We start from the raw sequence: 22,164 nt of genomic DNA on the forward strand, positions 1-22,164 counted from the left end.
AAAGAGCTGACAGCCTAGATGACTCAAAACCTGGAATCTGAGGAATCCTATGCCTGATACTCACAGAGAACCACCTGGATTTTGGCTACCTGGACCACTTTGATGCTGTCATGGGAAAAAAGAAAAAAATTAATTTGACTTCCCACATGCCCTTATGAAAAGTCTGGGCTTTAGTTCTGCCTGAAGCCTGTTTTTAAAACCTCCATCCTTGCATTTGAAAGGAGACTCCAGCACATCAGAAATCCATTTTTCCTTAAAAATCTTAAACATCTCAGCTGAAGAAAAAGGATACAACTAATACCACTGTCAAACATCAGTGCTTGAGGGAACTAAGGAAGCCTTTTTTTGTCCTGTTTTGAATGGAAGGGAAAACACTTATAAAAAGCTCAGGAGAACACACAAGGAAAGTCAGCTTCTTCAGACACAGAAGAATCCACAGCACTTTTGCATTCCTCATTCCCGAACAATGCACCCCACGGCATTAAGCCCAGACTTGTCATAGCAGAGTACAGTTCCCCTTAATCTTTCAATTAAAATGGCATTTCTAAAATTGCAGGCTTGAAAATTGCTAGATACTATTCTTAAGTTAAAGTCACTGCTCCGATACAAAAAGTAGACTTCAAGACAGTCAGAATAGGCATGGCCCAGACTTCTGCATCACTGTTTCCAATAATTGTTCACTATAGATCAATTGGGATTTGTTTGTAATCTGAAAATACCTTTGAGCAAATTTAAAGGACTCTCTGATACTGTGACACCAAGTTTAATCCAGAGCCCTCACATTTAATCTCCAAAATAGTCAGTGCCCACACAGGCAAGCTCCAGGCTGCCTCCAGCTGCCAAGATGAAACCCAGGCGGCTGCTGCTGTGTCCCAGAGACTATGTTTTCTGCTAAAGCCAGGTTTTGCTAGCCCTCCTCCTTCACCATTTAGCATATGCCTTACAGAGGGCGTCAAAATGGTGTGCTAGAGGCAAAAGCAACCTCTAGAGCAATCTAGGGATTTCATACCTCGACAGCAAGTATCTTAGGTATCTTCACATTTTGTGTTAACTAGGCTGCATGGAAGTCCTCTCCACCTTGTTCCCCACATCAGAAAGTTTCTTAAAGGATGCTGGCGTGCCAAGGAGTACACAAAGAACACAGTTTTGGGCAGACAAGCATGATACACAACAGCATTTCCCTGTCTTGTAGGCATAGCTGTGTGTTGTGGGGGGGCCTTACATCCATCGGAGATGTTTTACAGGCTGGTTTTCTCCTCATTTTTGCTATCTGCCTCAACACAGCAGGTGCAGGGATTGCTTGTCAGCCTCATCCTCTAGTCAGGATGATTAAACCCAAAAGGCACACGTCCAGCCCCAGAAGTCCCTCTACGCTCTTTCTTCCCTTGCTGGTTGCTGTGGAGAACAGTGACTGACCCAAGGTGATTCACAGCTCTGACTCTCCTCCAGCATTTCAATTCAAACATGATCAAGAGAACCTCCAAAAACCTTGGGAAGTCCCAGAGCCACATTTGAGTTATCTACAGGGACCACACACACCAAAAATCCTGTTTCTTTACTAGAAACAGCTCTCATCCAGTGACCAGGCCACAGCAGTGAGAGCTACAGCAAGGCTGCAGCCCCCAAACTCAAGGCCTTGCTTTAAAAAAAAGGAAGGAAAAAGGAGTTGGGACACTGAAGACCTGCTCAGCAGCAGCCTTTTATTAGGATTAAAAAAAAAACTGAATAAAAGTTGCTCCAAAATTTCACAGTAAGGAATGACCCCATTTTGGGGGGCAGCACTCACCAGTGGCGTTCGGCGGCACCTCCAGGTTGACGTTGACAAAGAAGCGGATGCTGTCCCCCGAGACAATGGAGGAGTTCACCGCATCGAAGAGCTCCTCGCCCCCCGTCTCCTCCTTGGCCTCGCAGCCATCGTCCGTGTCACACTTGAGGTACCCTGCCAACGACACAGAGAGAGCGGTCAGTGGGGCTGCGGGCTGGGGCCCAGAGCCGCCATTAGTGCAGGCATACCCACCGATCATGGCTGCTGAGGACTGCAGCCAGGCCTCAAGGCTTCAAACCTTGGCAGTGCCTGGGGCCTTGCGAGGGGCTTCTCTTATGCCCTCACCTGGTGAGGGCTGAAAATTATAAGCAATCAGCTCCAGCACATTTTGGGTTGGCCTCAAATGTGCATCCAAAAGGGCTACACTGGAGCCTGGCCAAGCCAGCCTGCTGAGTCAATGGCTCAAGTGGCAAACCCAAGGGGGTACGCCTTGCTCCTCTCAGATCAAAACAAAACAGGATGAAAACTCTGGAAGCCATAAAAACAAACAAGCAGCAACCCAAAACCTAGAGCTGTGCCACAGCCCCAGCATACCCTAAACCTAACACATTCATCAGCTCGAGTCACTGGCAGCATGGCAGTTTCACTTACAGTTCAGCAATTTGAAACTGAGGAAGGAAAAAAGAAAAAAAGATGTTTCCAAGGAGACACCTGATACAGACGGACAGACTTGCAGCTCCCCACGGGGCAGAGGAGCAGGTCACAGGAGGCAGCAGCACCAAGAAAGCGAGACAAGTTTCTTAATTACAGCGGACAACTCCTTAGCCTTTTGCAACGCTTCTAATTAGAGTTTAACCTAGCCTCATTCAACAGCAAGCTGGTTCACTGCAACGTTTTATTACAAAGCAGCTGGAGGACTCTTGTGGCATGCTCATGTATCATGTTTAATTAGGAGAATTAGGGACATTATAGAATGTCAATTTTTACATTACTAGGATTATTCAGCAGCTTCTACCCATCTTCTGACAAGTCTTTTATGCCTAATTTGAAGCAGGAGGGATATATTTCATTAGCTTGCTTTAGGCACTACAGCAAAATGAAATGGGTGAGCTTCAAGGCCGAGGCTTGAATGGAAACTACAATATTGATGGCTTTTTTTAAAGCCTCATATAAGCAAACGTAGAGGCTGCAGCAGCTGAAAGCAGCACACGCAGTCTGAGGGATCTCGAGCTGACAGCTTGCCACCGCAAAAAAACAAGCCTCAAGCAGGGAGGCCACAAACAGGAACTTGGCGACACAGGACAGGGGCTGCAGCGCTTCCTGCCGCAGGCGACACGCTGACAGGCACTCAATCCCGAGCGCCCAGCATCTCCCCAGGAGAGCTGCAGGGGCTCCAAGCCTTCAGGTGACTCTTGAGCTGCTTGTCTAAGCCATAGGAAACCAGACAAAAAACTGATTAATCCCCCTCCTGATCTCTGCCTACCTGCTTGACAAGAATAAATGTGAATTGGTCCTATCAGAAGTGGTCTGAAGGCTTCAAAAAAGCATACAGGTTGCTGCTGTCCCCATCCATCCAATCAGCAAAATGCACTAAGGGTGCTGTCCTCTGCTGCTGGTGGAGCTTAGGCAGCCATTTCCATCCCCGCATGATGGAAACTTGTCCAAAGAGAGACAGAAAGAAGTGAGGTGAGGAAAGTGTGGGAAACACCTGAACACAATACCTGAAGCATCATGGCACTGTAGGCACCACCAGCTATGGAACATCCGCGCAAGGGCTGGCAAATGTAACAGGACTGCGGGGCAGCCTGGGTCCTGGAGGGAGGACAACAGCCAGACAGGGTGCTGCTGACATCAGAAGTACTACAGAGCCCCACACAAGCATCTCAATCCTAAATGAAGTGCCAAACCTGGGGTTTGGTTCCTCCGAAATGCATGACAGGCACCATAACCTCTCCTCAGCTCAGTAGAGCACCCACCCACCAGCACTGACAGCCCCCTTGGTGCCAGGAGAGCTTCAGCAGCCTTGCAAAGCAAAAGTCAGCCTAGGATAGGCTCAAATCCATGACCTGGCTTTTCCATCTCAGCCGTATCCAGGATTGCAGCCCCAGGGAAGTTGTCGCAACAGGTTTGCTCTTCTCCATCCTTCCCACTCGGTGGGTGGCACACTGGGGCAAGATGGTTTGAGCACACAGCTCAGAACATGGTTGAGTTTTTCCCCACTGGCCTAAGGCAATTAAAACACAGATGGGTAAATGGGTAAGAGCCAAGCAGGGAAGACTATTTATTCCCAAAGTCCACTGAAATTTCCTTGATAAGAGCACAGCAGCAGTGGGCCCTGAAAGCAGGGAGGGCTGGAGACAAGAGAGAAGCAGGACAGGAGCTGGAAGAAGGGCAAGGGTGGAGTAAGACCAGAGGGTTGGGCAGAGGTCAGCAAGGACTCTGGCAAGGGAAGCATCCTCTGTTCCTCTCTCTTTAGGGGAGGAAAGAGCAGAACAAAAGGCAGCCGAGCCTTGTGTCCCTTGGGCAAGGGACGGACAAAACACTCAAGCTTGCAAATAATCCCAAACCTGGGCTGTACAGGAACTGCACTCCCAGGCAGGTGTCTGCTTTGTCACTAAACCACCTCAAGGCTTCAAGTCACTCCTGTTTTGAATCTTTCAGTCTATTAGTCTGCCAAGCATTTTAAAGCACAAGCAACTTAATGCCTGTCAAATGCGGGGTCACCTCGAGGTGAGAAGATGAGCTGTGTGCATGGCAGATGCACCTTCCCTTCCCTCTGAGCATGGCTCAATAGCTGCCTCCAGCCCTAGCAGCTGTTTTTCCCCCATCGCCTGATGATCACCAAGTGCCACTCCTGCTGCTTGAAGGGCAGCAGATGCCACAAGCGACAGCAGAAGCTGTTCAGCTCCTCCAAAAGTTTGATTGGTGTTTTACAGAAGTTCAGAGTAGGATCCAATGTGGTCATTGCACAATTTGTGTAAATATCAATCAGGTTTCCATATGGAAGCACAGTCTCAGTAACACTTTATAGCCTGTGCTATCAGCAGTTGCTTCAGGGAGGTGCGTGGGCGGGGGGGCAGTTAGACACCTTTGCCTAGAGCTTCAAATTGGCTGGGGAAGAGCTCAAGAGACCTCCAAAATGGTGGTCCCCATCTCTCTCTCTGCAGATTGCCACCTTCACATGAAGGCAGCATTTGCTGAAGCACCAAGAGCTACGCGACAGGGTGAGTCAGACCTCTGAGCACAGGAAGTACCACTTCAGCCTGAAATATGGTCTGAAAGCACTAGAGACAAGAGATTTTGTTGAGTAGGAGGCCAGAGTCAGGAACTGAGTTAAGGTTAGCCGAGATCCGTGTAGCCCTCCTGTACCTTGAAGAACACCTTTTGTTGTCAGGGTGACCCCCACTCAGTCTACCCTGCAGGACTCATAACAAAAAGAAACAGAAAAGGATGAAAAACACATGAGGCCAAGGACAGCAGGTGCCATCCTTCAGCACTGCAGGAACAAAATCAATTCCTCACCCTATGCAGCCATAAGTAGCAGATGCCCTGACCCTAAGTCTTCCTGCACCTCAGCTTGTCCTTCACAATGTGAAAATAAGCCGTTCCCCCATTTTATGCAGGTGCTGGGAAGAAAAAACCCACAATTTCTCTAATCATTCCCCTGTAAAGCATCACCCCTTCCTCTGTAATTCATGCCTGGCCCAGGCCTGCCTTGCTCTAACATCTTAATATCCATCCCCAACCTTCTCTCCTTACTCTCATCACCTTTTCAGATCCACTTCATCTTCCCAGTCCTGCTGCTATCAACCCTCTCACAACTCTGACTAGGTGCTTGCCCTGCAGCTATTTTGCTTTTGAGCTGAGTTTTAAGAGCCCAGGGTTCTGTCGGGAAGAGCAGCAAATTGAGCTGCAGCAATCGGAGGTGGCATTACCTCTCCCTCCACTGCCTTAGCAGCACCTGGCAGCTGTATTCAGGGTAATAAAATCAGAGTAGTAGTTAGCAGGAAGCACAACTTCAGCCACAACATACACATTCCCTAGAAAAGCTCAATTGCTCTGTGGGAGCAGCACTCATAGCCCAGGGGCTATGAGTCTTGCAGACTTCTCCAAGAAAGCTGAAATCTTAATCATGGTACTCAATTTCCTGGGAGAAAAGCAGTTATATTACTAATGACATCATCTCACATCCCAGGTTATGAGACTTATGCCAGACAGTCCCCAGCATAACCTCTTGGCTGACAAAGTCAATCATAGTATTTTGATCAATATCTGCAAGCACGCACACTAACCAGGAGGTTAGGAGTGCAAATGCATCTGTCCGGGCTTTGCTTCGGACTCAGTTTAGCACAGCACATCAGACAGAACATTCAAGAAAGAGGTTTGTGGGGGAGATAAGGCATTTTTCCTTTTGGCATTACCCAGATGTTGCACGGTTTTGCGTAGCATGCACGTGCCCAGATTTTTTGTTCAGGCAGATATATTGCTGCTACTGTTTTAGCAAAAGTTACACAGATAAGGTACATATCCACGTAGCTAGATTCGCAGGGCAAAACAGGAAAGCTAAGATCAAAACTTGTCAAAAAAGTTACCGACCTCTGCCAAGTCTCTGCAGAAATTGCTGGCTTTATTTCTGAAGGACCACATATGCTATGTTAACACTCCGAGTACTCAAAGCAGTTTTCTGGAAAAGCACTGATTTTACCCTCAACTTCCAAGGTAGTCTACACTACAAGTCTGGAAAAAGTGTTCTCATTGATAGCACCTGTTTGCACAGCAATATCTATTCCCTCAGCCAAATCCAGGCTTCCAGAATCATGGGGTGGCATCTGCTCTTCTGAAGAGGTGGTAGTTGCCCCCTCCCACAAAATCTCTTCAAAAAGCCAGAAAACTAAAGTTACATTAAGAGAGTTCTTTTGAGCTCAGTGTTGGATTGCCAATCATATAACAGCTAACCATGCTAAAAGCTACCTCAGATTTCTCCAATGACTTTTTAGGCACAGAAGGCAGCAAATTGCAGAATAGTCCCTTTTACTGGTTTTCCAAAATAGCACTTGGTCACCTCACCAGAACACCAGAGCAACGGTACACACTGGGCTCCTGCCAGATTCAGCAGCCTCAGACATTTCACCCTGGGAAAAGCAAAGGCTTTTCTCCCAACATCACTGCTTTAGATATTTTTGTCACTCATCCTGATCCTTTCAAAGCTCAAATCCAGCAGCTGGCCCCACTCTGTTTCAAGTCATAAACTTCACACAGCCAAACAGCCAGGTCTGCCGCAGTCACAGACAAGTGCAGGACTTAGCTCTTTGGCTCTTCCAAAACAAAAACTTGCTATTTGCATCCACTTTCTCTAAAGAACTACAGGTCAAGTACAGAAGGACAACAGAAGCAATAATAATACATATTCAATAGCTTTTAAAGTTAAGTGGGCATTAACTGGGACACGGGCATAATCCTAAAATCAGGTCTGGTTCTTTGAGCATCTTAGTGCTCAGATGTAATATAGTGTTAAGGAACTTGAGAGAATTAAACTCTGTATCTACTTAAAAATATAGTCATGATACTGGCATTAAGTTAAAAGAAAGTAAGTTTCATCTAATTTTTCCACTCATGGATTTTCAACTTGCTCTAACCAACAATAGACACTAATTTTTAAGAAAGGCATGAAGTTTTAATTAACCTGAGCTGAAGTGATCAACATGAGCTTTAAGCTATCCGAGAGCTTGCTTTGATCCCCAAGTACTGCAGGCTTGCAGATTCACTGCGTCACTCAGAAAATACCCAAATCCGCAACACTGGGTGCGAAAGGAAACTCAATTAATAATGGAGCCTCCACCTCCATTTTGACCTTTAACACTCTGCACAAAAACACAGACTCAAGTTGCCTCCAAAGGTTAGATAACCTTACAGTTAGTTAACATTGGCAGGGATAAAGCAATTGAAGGATTCAGGAGAGACTAGGAAGGACTTTGTGCAAGTGTTATTAGTTCTCCAATCTGCACAGTATTTTTCTAGAAAAAAAAGGGTTTAAACAGCATCCTATTCTTACACATTAACCAAGGCAAGCTTCTGGTCACATCTCATGCTAATTTCAGCAAAATTCAACCTACTTACCAAACAGCTCTCCTTTTTCAGACAAAGATAGCAACTGTGTTGATAGAACAACATCTTCTAAGTCAGTATTTGCCTAAATTTTACATGTTCTTCCTGAGGTTAAACTTCAAAATTGGGGATTACATATTGTTTTGAATCAGAAGAGTCTGAAAAGCAGTCATGAAAGATTCCTACTCCATTTCACAGACAAGAACAATTGCAGTGCTGTAGCTGCAGAGCAATACCTTCCAAAAGGCTGCTATCAAGTCACATTTTGCAAAGCTGTCTCCCACAAAATTAAAAATTTAAGCCACACTGATTAAATAAAGCAGTTCTGCATACAGCTGGATACTTGCTAGAATTTTAAGCTTTTCCTTTAGTTCACAGTCAAGAGATTCCATGGCAAGGCTCGTTATTTTTGTTCTAAGCAGATTTACCCATCGCGCAGCAGGCAGCCACGTGGACATGGTTTATGCCAGCCCAGGAGAAGACCACTAGGACAGGTAGGGGTTGTCCATAGACTACGTTGTTGGACTGCTAACAATTAATTGGCAAGAGGAGTCCAGAGCTTACCTCCCGTGCTTTTGGTTAGACAACCTCCTTTATTAAGCCAAATATTATGGGTTGGCACAGGTAGACTAATGACTTCTGTGTCATCTAGATCAGCTTTAGAGAAGTACCCTCCAATCCCAGCCCCTCCATGGGTACCTTAAGAGGCAGAAGAGCTGGGAAAGTGTTGAGTGATGCTTTTTGGCTCTTGAGCAGTCACTGCGAGCCCATCAGGTACAGGCTTACAAGCCTTCTGGAGTAATAGCCACCTGCTACAGAGATGTCAGTCCATTTCCTGAGCTTTCAGCGTGCTCTGAGACAGACTAAACCACAACCTCCTCTTGTTAAAAAAGAAAGTGTGGAAAGCGTCTAGCAGGTGAGTCACCAAGACCAGACCTGCATCCTTTAAGTAACAGATCCCTTCACTACTGGCTGGCCACAACTTCAGTCACACATTTCCAACCCTACTTTGAGTCAGTCTTGTCATGACTAGCCAGATGGAAACATAAAGTTTCCCCTGCCACTTCAGTAATAATTCATAACAGAACTGAGAGAACTGATCTGCTACAAAAACACACCCAGGCACTTTTGAATTAATTCCAGTATTGTATTTTGCAGCCAGATTTCTAGGAAATGTTGTGAATAATCCAAGTAATTCAGTGGGGCTTTGTTTTTATTTTTCATTTAGTTTTTACAAAACACAGCAGCATGTGTAATTTCAGTTCTCTACCAGAACTCACAGAAATCGGGAGTGTTCATTTTATTATAGGCCTCCTGATAGACAATTCTCAGAAATAAAAATCTGAGAGGGACCTGCAAGCCACCCTCTCCAGCTCTCCATAGGTAGCAGTAGTGCATCTCCTGCTGGTAAACTGGGCATCTCATCAGGGGGAAACCCATTGCAAAAGCATTTGTTTCACAAAAACATTTAGATTAATCTCCTAGTTAGGCAAACAATTCCAAGACAGATAAAGACAAATTAAAAAAACCAAACCCCACAGCACACATACCAAACTGAACTGCAAAATGAAAAACAAAAACAAGCAGATAAAATATATCCAAACATCCCAAGCCAGACTGGGGCCTTGGGGCCCTTCAACACAACTGCAATTTATTGTGCCAGCAAAACCAATTAATAAGTCAGAGGAGACCAAGCAGTGAGGGATTTGCTCTGGAAGACAAAAATTTATGCTGCAATATCTGTTGAGGCAGCTTTAAAACAATGCAACAGTTCAGATATCCCCAGCACTATATTGGGACTCCTTCCCCTGGATTTTGCAAGAAGAACTAGAAAGCCTCTGGTTTTATGTCTTATCAGGGAAAGTTTTGGGGTCAATTAACAAGCTTATCATACATTGACATTAGCTGTGAGTGATTAAATTCTGCCAATGCCTTCAGAGCTAATCCACTTGCAGCAGGCACTGGATACTCCCCCCACAAGACCAAGGTGGGGTGCAGGAGGCTGACAGCCAAGAAACACTGTGGGGCCTGAGTAGTTACTCTGAACATTGATTGCTGAGCTGCATTTCACCAGCACTCCAAATATCTTCAGGTTTGGATTGGGTCTACACAATCATCTCATTAGTCACATTTGCCAGGTAGAAAGCTCATTTGACAAAACAACCTTGGTGAAAATTCAAGTTATTTAAACAGCCTGCTCACAGGGCAGGGTAGGGGGAACACCAAATATTACTGGGCCATGCCAGATTTTGTTCATTTGCTTGTCCCAGATTCAAAGTAAAAGCATGGATTTTCATCAGCAAGATATGTAAGAGGGCAACTATTAAAACTGACAATATACATGGGCAAAGAACAGAATATGGCCAACAGCTGCCATCATACCTGCTGCCACCCAAGTCTCCATCAGAAACTTTTAACTGGGCAGGCACAAACTTATTTCCTTATGTTTCCTTATTTTTCCTCTTAATTTTGCCTCTACAGAGCAAGCTACTAAACCAGTTGGGGTTTGGGGTTTTTTTGTTGGTTCACACCCCCCATCATATTGCATTGCATTTACCTTCTGCAATACACTAAAGGCTATAAAAGTGGCTTTCAGGCAAGTTCTTCCAGCAATAGGGGAAAACCAGAATTTGTAGCTAAAGACATAGGCTTCTTTGATTGACTTTCCAGATTTTTAGCCAGTTATCAAATAGATTGGTACATGGCTGGGACCATAAAAACCCTCTGAGCTTCCAGATCAGTCATATATTAGCATCCATTCACTAGAAAATCATTCCTGGGCTTTCCTCAGCTCCTCAGTAATTAACAGAGCTACAAATTATTAAAGACTTCAGTAAGTTTTGATGAACAGTAAATATCCAGGAGATTCTTACAAAGCACTGCTCTGGTGCTGCAGCCAAGATTACCCTCACTACAATAATTTAAACTAAAACTGAAGTATCAACTTTTAAGTTTTAACATTGCTGCAGCTGCTATCGAGAACACAAGGGTAAGAAAAAAGTTAGCTGGCAAAGACAGTCTCTAAACAGATCCTCAGATACAGTCAAAAACAAAAACATCCTAATTACTAAGGACACAGAAAACCATATGTATATACAAGATCTCAGGAGGAGATAAGGAAAAAGCTTGACTGTGCAAAGAGCAATAGTATCAAAAGATGTTTCTCTACTGAGAAAGGGGAAAAATAAGTGCTAAAGCAAAGAGGTTTGTTGTGTTGTTTTTTCCTTTTTCTTCTTTGCTCCCCCTCACCCTCCAAACACACAGCTTAGTGGTTTGGCTTTCTTATTTTAAAGGTGGGGCAAGAGCATCTCTTGGTCTCCATAATGAACTGGCAGATCTGAACGAGTGGCCAAGAAACAGCTTAATGATTACATAGCTCTATTTCAAAACAAGTAGTTTTGAAACTATGTGAAAAGGTAACTTCTTTCGCTGCAGTTTCCTCTAGTCTTGATTAAGTTTTTGGGTAAATTTTCAAGAATCTGAGTGCACAAAACGTCTGTACGGAGAGCGCCAAAGCACTGCCTTGCAAAGGGATGTGAACCCCCAAGATGTGCTATCCATATATTCTGTGCAGAAACACACAAGCCCTCAGTTAAATCAGGCAGTAGAAGGTGACTCATCACTCAACAGCAACTGAACTTTTAAAAAAGGTCAGTTTGTAATGAGGAACAAGAATGACAGCAGATTTGAGCATGAAATAACCAAGAAATTCACTGTATTTTCAAATCACAATTAATATGGCATCCAATACTGCATACAGGCTGAAGAGGAACTTGCAAGCAACCTTCCCTCCTTCCCCCAAACCACGTAGAAGCATAACAGGAAAGAAGCACACACAGTTTCATCAAGTCCTTAAAGGTGCTGTCTCCTTAAGACACAGGAGGAAGCTGAATAACAACACAAATAGGGCAGAAATAAATGCTCACTGCCATAGCACCAAGTTGCATATCTCACAGGAGGACTTTGCACAGGGAATGCCACAACTACAAACATGCTCTAAAACATCCAGAGATATGTTTTTTGGGTTTTGGGGTTTTTTTGTCTTCCTCAAACTGTCCAAACAAACAAGACATTGAGTCCTGAAAGGGGGCACATAGAGGCTTTCCACATAAGATATTAGGACAGTAGCTGCACTTGTGTTCCCTGTGGCAGGCAGGCTTAGAATGAAGTAGGTGGCTCCAGAAGACAGACACCTTTGTCCTTCCTGCAAATCATACAGCAGCATTTCTCACCAAGCCCTTCCACAGCTCGCTGGAGGTTTAGTCATCTCTCCAAGTCCCAACCTGGACCATCCTCTTACATTCCCAGTCCTCAGGACAGCACCAACCACATCCCAAGGGGCCACCAGCAAGCCAGGTCAGGTAGGACCAGTGCTGCCCAGACCTCATGCCCCACACGAGGTTGGAAAATCTGCAAATACCAAAGAAGTAAAACCTTCCTGAAGTCAGGCATAATGTTTCTGCCCTTCTGCAACTCAATCCAGTTTTCAGAAAAGAGCTCTTCACTAGAGATGAGAGTACTTGCTTCCAGTTTCATCCTTTTACTCCTAGAAATTGGCTTCATATAAAACTTTCAGAGACAGCAAGTCAGCCAGTGCTAAAGGAAACGTTGTCAATAGCGATGCTGGATCTACTGCAACTGACAGACATTCAGCTTCCCCTTCCCAGATGTTAACCTAAGACATAGTCCCCTGGAACAAGATAGATGAGCCTTGTGACAGCTACAAGCATCTACAGGCCTAAATAACTGGAGCATTTTAGTCTTCTGCTCTCACTATTTGGGAGTCCTGAATACTCCAAGCACTGCACCTTCTCAAGGGCAAGAAGCCCCAAGGCCCTTAAAGACTACATCCCAAAGAGGCTGGTCTTGAGTTGAAATCTCAAGATGATCTCTCGCTAACAACCCACACACATGGGTGGTTTTTTTTTTTCCTCCTCCAAAACCAGTAGAGAAGTTAGGACTTCACCGCACTTCAAGTTTGGTTGTACGATACTTTGGCCCTTTGTCAGTACAGTATCTCCGAGAGCTCAGCCACCTTTGTCGAGGCAGACTATACATTTTCCAAAAGGCACAATTTAAATCTTGTTTGAAAAAGAAAAATCTTAGAGCCCTTTGCGCCGAGAGATGCATTTACCAGAGCCATCCAACATTTGCCTGATGCTCTTGGCAGGATGTCTCCAAAAGGGATCCGACACCTACACGTGATCTCCACTCCAGAAAAAGACAAGCAAATACACCTGCCAGCCTGTATTATAGGAAAAGATCATGAAAGAACTTGAAAAACAAGGAGCCACCCAGAATAGTCACTGATGACAACATGAAGATGATTATTTACTGCTTTGAATATCTAGAACATCTACAGGATTTAAAAATGCGGAGTCTGCTTCCAATACAAGATTATACAACCACCACGCAAGACTGTCTTTGCATGCTGCTTAAGCTAAGTAAATTTGGGATCACCTGTTTCAAGTTCTCAGCTAACCCTGTAGCACAGCTCTCCCTTCAATAAGGCAAAACTACACACAAAAGAAGTCAAATAATACTTGCCACTCTCTTCAAAGAAGTATCCATTTCTTGACATTGCTGCTGGTGGAGACTCTAGAAAATAGAAAAAAGAAAACATAAGAATCATCAAGATGCTGAATGTCTTTCACCTTATTGCTAAACTGGCTGTAAACCTGGATTACAGCAGAAAGCCAGCCCAAAAATACTGCAGGCATCAGATTTGCCTGAACATGGCAACTTCAACCTTTTGTTTATTGACTTCAGCATTTACCAGAATATCCTGTAGTGTCACTACTTGAAAAAAAAGTTAAGCTGTCTCAGACATCCTAGGCCAGGATCAAAAAATGAGACTAAAGATCAGGACAAGCCTGATCATCTCAGTGACCTATCAAACCTGAACAAGTGTATTCAAAAATCATACAAGCTAAGCATCTGCGAGACACAAAAAAAAACGCAACCTGGACTTCATTATGGCTTGTATCTTACGCTCATATAAAAAGAACCAGTTTATTTTAGAAGAAAACAATTCAATTTACATAAGAAGGGGATTTCACATTCTATTCTGCTGCTCCTAATCATTAGGATATCCCAAAACAGCACTTGGCATTGAAGATAAGCACCAGAACACTGCAGCCTTCCTTGGCCTGCTTCCTGAGCAGTGGTCCTGCAGCAAACACCATCTGCACCAATGGGGTCTCATGAGGAAGCCACAAATGGGAAATGATGCTGACCAAGAGCAAACCCACAAACACAGCAGCACCAGGACCAAAACCCCATGATTCATTATGGAACATACTTTATTTGTTAGTGAGTCAGTTCTGCAATTAACTGCTGGCAAATTGAGTATTTACCATGCAAAGATATGTTCAAACAGCATAGGAACACCTGCTTCCAGGTGCTATCAAAGCCCGGTACCCAAGCCCAGCCTGGCTGTTTTTATTACTAACAGTATTTAGCAGTTCAGACTGCGTGGGCTAGAAGCACCAGCTTTTCTGTACAGGTGCATGCTCCATTTTACAGTGAGCTAACAGAGCTCTTTATTTTAAGCCTTGAGCAAGAGTCACCCAAGCAGTCCCTCGGAAAGCTGCTACTAGATGTTGCTTCTTTATATGCTTCTTCCCAGCCAAAATGCAATCAAAAAGAGGAATAGATTTGCTCTGTCTTTCCCCACTTCATTAGGCTAATCAAACATTACCTACGCAAGCCTGGGATGAATTTGGGCCAACAAGGAAAGAGGTTTTGCCTGCTTTATTGTTCTACAGATTAGGCTTCCTGCTTTTCGTTTGAAGGTATGAGACTGTTTCCCAAAGACCCTTTTCTCTACCCCATAACTTTTGGCTTACAGGTTAAGTGCTTCCCCCACCCCTCCTTTTACAGTGTGCCATGTTTTCAAGCATAATAATTCATCCTGGTCCACTGGGAGCCTTTGTGCACCAGACGGATACAAGTCACACCACTGACAGCAGCACCTTCACTTGTCACAGCCCAGCATGGCTCAGACCTTTCAATGCAGACAGTATTTGGCTGCACAGGTTCCTGGAGGGACACCCTGATGACCATTTAAAAAAAAGCCACACAAACACAAGGGCAATTCAAGTGTCTGGTCCAAGAGAGAAACACAATGTTCCAAGTTCATCCCAGAACAATGGGTTGGAAGAACAAACGCACCGTGGCCAAGGGGCACCCATTACACGAGTCAATTGTTTCCCTCCACCTGGAAGGGAAGGAGAAGATCCATCCAGACTGATTAGCATGCTGATGATCAAAGGAAAGTTTTTTTAATGAGGCTCTTATTGTGTAATGATTGCATTTACGTATTTCAGAGAAACAAACAAAATACGCCTAGGCAGACAGATTACCCAAGGAACTGACATTCCCACCAGGATGGTATATCAATTTCTCATTTCTATTACAGCTTCTCAGGGAGCCTGAACCAACACGCTCATCCGTCACTAGGCAAAATGAGACGCTGTTTGCTTTTTCTTTAACTGAACATTTCTATGAGTTGATAATGCCCAAGGAATTCAGAATTGGTTTGCTTCGTTAGAAGTACCTTCTAACTGCAGCGTTGCCTGGGTTGACATCGCACCTTTACGAGAGACTCTGGTTTGGTCGCTGCTCGGACCAGGCATGAAAAGGGCAAGGCTGGGGTATTACAACAGGCAGTGCCATTTCATTAGGTGGCACTCGTTCCTCTGAGTCACTAATGAGGAGTAGTCCCCTAGGCAACATGCTCAGGCAATTATGTTGGAGGTGCTGTTTTTTCAGATGAGTCATAAAACAGAGGTCTTAACCTTGTAATTAAAGATGCAATGGCACGTTTGGGAAAAAAAAGTCAGGCGTTCACCCTATTATGTCCTGGCTAAAGTCCAGACCTGGTAATTTGTCTTGTCCCTACGTAATGCTGTCCCATAGCACCAACAGGATTCAGACTTCAAAACAGTCTTGCTGGAGCCTTTTGAAAAGTCACTACAACCCCCACGGAAGGGGCTACGCACATGAACATCAGGAACGGTGTACAACATGCCCAGGAGGTAAGAGGTGATGGTGTTTACACAAGTCCAGACACACGCACAGAGCTATGGGACTAGCTTAAAGGTCAACATATTAGCAGAAGTGGAGGTAGAAAAGGTAAATTAGGGGGCTATATCACCTGAATTCACCCAAGAATCTAGAGAAAGTGGCATCCGTCAAACCTTTTAACTGAGCAGAACAAAGGAGACAGATTTGGGAGAGGGGACAAACAACACCTTTCCTCCTTACACATCAGCCCCCTTTCTCCCCATATTTCCTCAATCAATTTAAACGTAAACTATGCTTGCTTGTGCTATGGGATGCTAGCTAAGGACAAGGCCAGCTAGACGGTGCTGAAGTGCACGCTCAGCAGTCAGCAGGGCAAACACAGTAGCAGGTTCCACGTGCCTCTCCCTTTCACAAGGCTTAGAGGATTTTACTATCCAAGCTCTCAGCTCCTTAGTCATGTTTTGCTGAAGATGGGAGCAATGGGTTTGCGTTGTACAGAACTGACAGCAGGGCAGAGAGTCTCTTCTCTAGTGATAAGGTACATACCCACAGCCTGACGCACACACACCCCAACATGCATTTCTTCTCCCCATCTCACCTCCGCTCTTGAAATTAAAGAGCTCAATCAAGGGGCAGTTATAAAACACTGCAGTAATCAATGCAATTGTTTAGCTTAGAGAAGCCTGGGCAGGAACACAGGTATCCAAATACATTAGAGATCAACATTACAACGCTCTGGGGTTTGCCTGAAGTTGCAGAAATGTTTCCATGAAGTCAGACCCTGCACTAGCCTTTGCAGGCTGGAGGAAGAGACCTACAGCCCAGGGAGCACTTTATTACCACAGGGTGGGAGTTCCCCCTCTCCACACCAGCACTCCACTTCCCTCAGATCCAAACTCATGTTTCTAGTTCCTTTCCCTCAGGTTTTCTTTGAGAAACTTCAGTAATTAAAAAAAATCCAAGCAAAGCAATTTCAGCAACACGTAAAGTCAGGCTTCTAGAGACAAAGCAGGAATACATTACCCTGAGGAGCTAAGATACACCACACAGTAAACTCACTCTCATGCCTCTAGTATCTCTCTGAAAGGCCCATGTCCTCATTCTCCAGAGTCTGCTTTCTCATCCAACACCTCTGAGGACAGCAGGACTCTTCAATTGCTCTCCTAGTCCAAAGGCAGAACAAGATGTCATCTATTATCTGCCAAAAAGCATGTGGTTATAGCTCTTTTGACAATTTAAGCAGTGATCTTCATTTTTAAGAGTTAATTTACTCCAGCAAATAAGTTCCTACTGCCACCCCACCTTGTTCTCTACAGGGATGTCTATTAGATAAGACCAAATTGGACATGCATTACAAGTATCACCACTTAGTTGCTTTTTCAAAGAAAAGCTTCTGACTCGTTTCTCATCCTTTTATGAGCATTGAATTCACAGGTAAAAGTGAAGAGTTGGGGCACTTCAGTGCTCCAAACTAGAAGACAAAGCCTTTTTCTCTAGACTCAGGGGTACAACTTAAGATTTCATAAGTAAGCCACTACCCTTTGACTTGAAGCTATTGCAGTGACTCTGGGAGCCACCATGGGGAGGTACATGAAGTTTACTTCTTAAGTAGTAGGACAGTCAAGTCGCTGTACTTTAAGGTGCTTGGTCTTAGAACTAGGATGAATCAGATGATCCACAGTGGGAAATATCAGACAAGAAGCAGGTATACTTCCTGATTTCTTACATTCTTACCATTTTTACATTTGCATTTAACAAAAACAGAACAAACCCTACCATGCCATCCTCCATTATTAAATTCCTGGGGGAAACGTGTCTCCGATCTAATAACCCATTTTAACTCTCTTGTTTTAAGGTTAGTAATAAGTTCTCTTGAGCTTTGCAATATTAGTGGATTACAAATAAAAACACATTCTCTGGATACTTCAGTAACTCAATTACAATGTTCTGCTGCTGGCATCTTCCAAGTAAACAGCCCTCTGCAGTACAAGCCTTATATTGAAGCAAAACACAGTGCTCTCACAAGCTTTATACAAGTGGTACTACAGACTTGGGCTTTTATAACTTACCTCCCAGCAAGTGTCTGAGTTTTAGTGTCTTGATATTTAATTGGAGTTTACTTTGAGACAACACCATTTTGAAAGAGTTATTGGAAAGGTACTTTTTCATTTACAGGCCCTTTAACATTGGCTGCTCTTGGGTTGTGTCTGAACACGGGCAGCCTGTACATCTGGAACATTTAGTTACTCCATAATTATTGATGGGAAAATGTTAGGTCCCTTCATCTTTTACTCAGGGTGTGCTCCAATATCCCAATTTCCACCACCTTCAACACTGCTTTGCTAAAGCTCTGAGGACACTTCTGAAACTCATCAGCAAATGCAACGTCTTGCCTTAAAGTTGATAAAGCAAAACACTTGAGCCTCTGCAAGATGTTACAACAAAAATCAACTGATCAACTGAAAAAAGCCTTTAGACTTTCCCAGTTTCCTCCCAGGAGGAATTCCCAATTCTCAGCATGACAGACTCAACCTCCCAGTTATTTGGAAAAAAATTTACTTTTCAGAAGACATGTAGAGCTTTAGCTTTGAAGCAAGGTTTTGGCCAATTCAGGATGACTTCCAAGAGTTTGCAGTCAATGCTAAAAGCATCCATCACTACCATTAAATAACCAGGCACCAGCTCCCCCCACATGATGGGAAACATTGCAGTTGGTTGTACTACCTCAGACAGATCTGGAGCCAAGTCCAGCCTGACAAGTGTATTGTCTCATCTAAGGCTTAGATCTGGGGGAAGATAATAAAGCTACCCCTTATGCAAGGGTCTATCAGATCAGATATTTAATATTAAACTCTGAGCTAGCTTCTTATTTACTGTTCTCTCCACCTCACCATGAGGTAACATCACAGGACAACAGAGTCTGCAGCTATATAGGTGACCAGGGAGCTGCACGCAGGTTAATGAAGTTTGGGGCAGGAGGAGAACCCCAATTTATGTGCTTCACATACTTAATAACCAAATGATGCTGCTCCCCTCCTCCACCCAAATTCAGCAGAAAACCAGACTTAAGAGGGAAGCCACACACAGAAGGAATAATATCCCAAGGGAAACCTGCAGGAGAAGGTTTTTTGGTTTGTTTTGTGGTTTTTTTTTAATTATGTGGAGCATTGACTAAAAGAAGCCTGCAATTGAGAGTTTAAAAGTCTCTGTATGTAGCAAGTGCTTCATAACACAAATCTGCATCACCGCAGAAGAGGAGGAAAAGAGATCGACAGGCAGCAAATCTGATCACACTAACTGATCAGGTCCAAAGATATCAATATTTGAGGATTCTCCCACATAGTATTGCTTATGCTCATAAAACATGAGATTTTGGCAGATTTCAGGGAAGAACCAAGCAGTAAGGTCTCCTGGTGGAGACATTTGCTGCAAATGATTTAAAATCATTTAAGTCAGCAAGAATGAATGGACAGCAGCATGGGAAAAGCTATTTTGCCTGAAGTTACTACTTCTCATTTCTATTGAGACCATAAGCAGCTGATCCCTTCCCACAGCCCTCCATACTTCAGCTGGAAAACACTGGTGAAAGCACAGCTCGTACTGGGACGGAGATGAGAAGCGTGCCCCTATGCTGCTGTTCCGGGCAATAACAACTGACATACAGGACAAGGGCTTGAGATTTTACCTGTTTTTCTGTACGCCTAGAGAGGTGCGACAAAGATGAAAAAACCCAAACAAGTCAGGGTTTCAAAACCAATCACCGTAATTCACGGAAGTGTAAGATGAGTAAGGCATGCTTGTTAATACTTGGGTAGGACAGTGCCCTGTAAATACAGTGCATGAGCCTGTGGCAAGTCCAAACATAGACCTTTCACCAGAAAGCACTTGTTTGCATCAATAAAGGCAGAGGAAAACATAATACTCAAGGGAGGTATAAAAAAGACCTTGTATTAGTCACTAAATGGGAAATATCAGTACTGCTACATCCTTTCAAGACAAAACTCCCTGGAATAAGAGTCAAGATCAACTAAGGGACTCTTCTTCACTGCAGCTTTACAGCCTTGCTCCCCCTGGGAGTGCCACATGTGCCCTTTCTGCGTAGACACACATCCATCCACATCTCATCCCAAGCAGAGACTGAGAGGGATAAACCTTTCTGAGACACACCAGAGCCCTACCCCTCCTCAACTTGTTCTTCATTCATCTCAGTGGTATAGCTGGGGGAAGGGCTAGGCAGAGCCCCACAGCAAGCTACCCAGGACCAGCTGTGTTCCTCCTGCCCTGATTATATCCACACACCCATCACACATCTAAATATCTTCTTAATACTGCTTTACTACAGCACTATCTGAAGAGCAAAGAGTTAGCAGCATACTGGTCATCACAGGGAAAGCCTATGGGCTTCACACTCCAGCCAGTACTCACAACAGACACCCCTCTGTCTACATTCCCCTTCTGCACTGCTGCCCCTCCACTTTCCTTCTCAGCTTCTCCTCCTCACGAAGCTGTCAAGCCTTTGAAAAGCACAGCTAGACACTGAAGGATGGATGTGGTTTTACCTAAGTGGGTTAACACATAGTCTGCATGAAAACACCTACAAGAAATCAACTTTTGAGGTCCTGAAAACAGTCTAGAAGACAGTCATGACCCAGGAAGATTTAAATCTACTCCAAACCCCTTCACCTTGGCAAGCTTTTAGAAGATGAAAGTGTTGGTTAGAGCAGACACAGAAGAGGAAGGTGCTTTTAAGTAGCCCAATCCAACAGCAAATTGCTGCTTTAACCAACAGACTTGGACCTGCAGGGACACAAGCTTTGCCCTCCTTATATGCAGACATGGTCAAGTCCTCCAGAAATCCTCACAGGAGATGTTTGTTAGTAAAAAGCACTTTTAAGAAGTTACATGCTTAACATGCTGCTCTTGCCACAGAGTTGCACGGATGTGTCACTTGTCTCCCCTGACCCCTACTAGAAGAAGTATCCCTAAAGGATTTTTACCACCTCTTTGCTTCCCACAAGGGTTTCATATCCCCAGAATTCCCATTTTTGGGACTAAGAGGTCTGGATTACCCAAACTAGACATCTCTAATGCTCCATTCCTCTGATTTTTGCAGGACACGACATCAACCCTCTGGCATTTCCTAGGCTATCCCATGGTGCACCAGTCACTTGGACATAAAGCTTTGCTCCATATGTCTATCTAAACAGTATCCTCCACCACAGTGTGACCAGCCTGGGATGCCAGTCCCAATCCAGGTGGAAAACAACTTCATAGCTCAGCAGGCATTGAAGTATCAAATCAAGGATTATATGCAAGGAGCAGGATATTCTTCTGATGAAGGGAAATTGTGTGAGGAGGTCTTAATCATGCTATGGTCACTTTGGTAAACGAAACCCAGAACTCATTTTTACAGTCACTGGCTGTGAAAATAGAAAACATCATATTGAAAGGATAAAGCAGGAAGCATCTTTCTGCGGGCTCACTCCCAGGCAAACACACACCCACACACAAGCTCAGGGCTCAGACACGTCTGCTCTCAAAGCATTTTCTTCACTGCATTGAACAATTTTCCCTCTTCATCCCCTCCCCAGCTTCCTCTAGAGCACCCATCACAATAAAACCATCTAAATAAAAGATCACTGGCTGCAGCAGCGACAGCTACCTGAGACCTTCCCCCCAAAAAAACCCCATGCACACTAGAGGCTGGTGTCAGCAGTGCTTGGATCTACCGGCAGCACCAGGCTGTACAGGTTGACTCATCTCAATTTAGCCCACCCGAGCAATTAATATCCGAGGGTGCCTCCCAGAGGTGAGCCGCAAGAGGAAGCGACCTTGTAAATTGAGAGCCATGCAGCTGCTTTGCTAACAGGATATCTTTTCCTCCTCTGATGGGTTTCTTGGCCAGCATTTCATAGGTGAGCAGGACAAGCTGAGAAGCAGGGGAACAACGACACTTTGGGATTTGGCTGGCAGACAGTTTGTGCTATTTGCCTTTTTTCCCCCCCAGGTTGAAGGGGGGAGGTTTCATTTTGTTGGGCCCTCTAAAAGAGTGATTTAAGACTTGCAAGGATTTCTCGCATAAGTGCTACATGGAGAAGAGCGAAAGCAAATACCTCCAGAGATCCCACAAGCTGGCAAAGGGCCAAGAACAGACCAGTTGAGGCTTTTCAGTAGACTTTTCCTGAAACATTTAAATAATTTAGAAAGCATTAACTCTTACTGACAGCTTTTCAGACAGCTCTTTCACTTGCAGGGCCCTATCAAAA

General features: G+C 44.4%; 1 protein-coding gene across 4 annotated transcripts in view; it reads right to left on the bottom strand.

Annotated features, from left to right (window-relative positions):
- SLC4A11 (solute carrier family 4 member 11) overlaps nt 1-22,164 on the bottom strand; it is a 94,827-nt gene that overhangs the window by 64,164 nt on the left and 8,499 nt on the right. For all 4 annotated transcript variants that reach the window (XM_075752824.1, XM_075752825.1, XM_075752827.1 and 1 more), the window contains exons 2-3: nt 13,418-13,468; nt 1,787-1,939 (exon numbers count right to left, since the gene is read on the bottom strand). In XM_075752824.1, the coding sequence (XP_075608939.1) occupies nt 1,787-1,939; nt 13,418-13,468 (204 nt within the window). The remainder of the gene's footprint in view (nt 1-1,786; nt 1,940-13,417; nt 13,469-22,164) is intronic.

Source organism: Balearica regulorum, chromosome 4 (assembly GCF_011004875.1).
Source record: "Balearica regulorum gibbericeps isolate bBalReg1 chromosome 4, bBalReg1.pri, whole genome shotgun sequence".
In the NCBI taxonomy this organism is placed as follows: Eukaryota; Metazoa; Chordata; class Aves; order Gruiformes; family Gruidae; genus Balearica; species Balearica regulorum.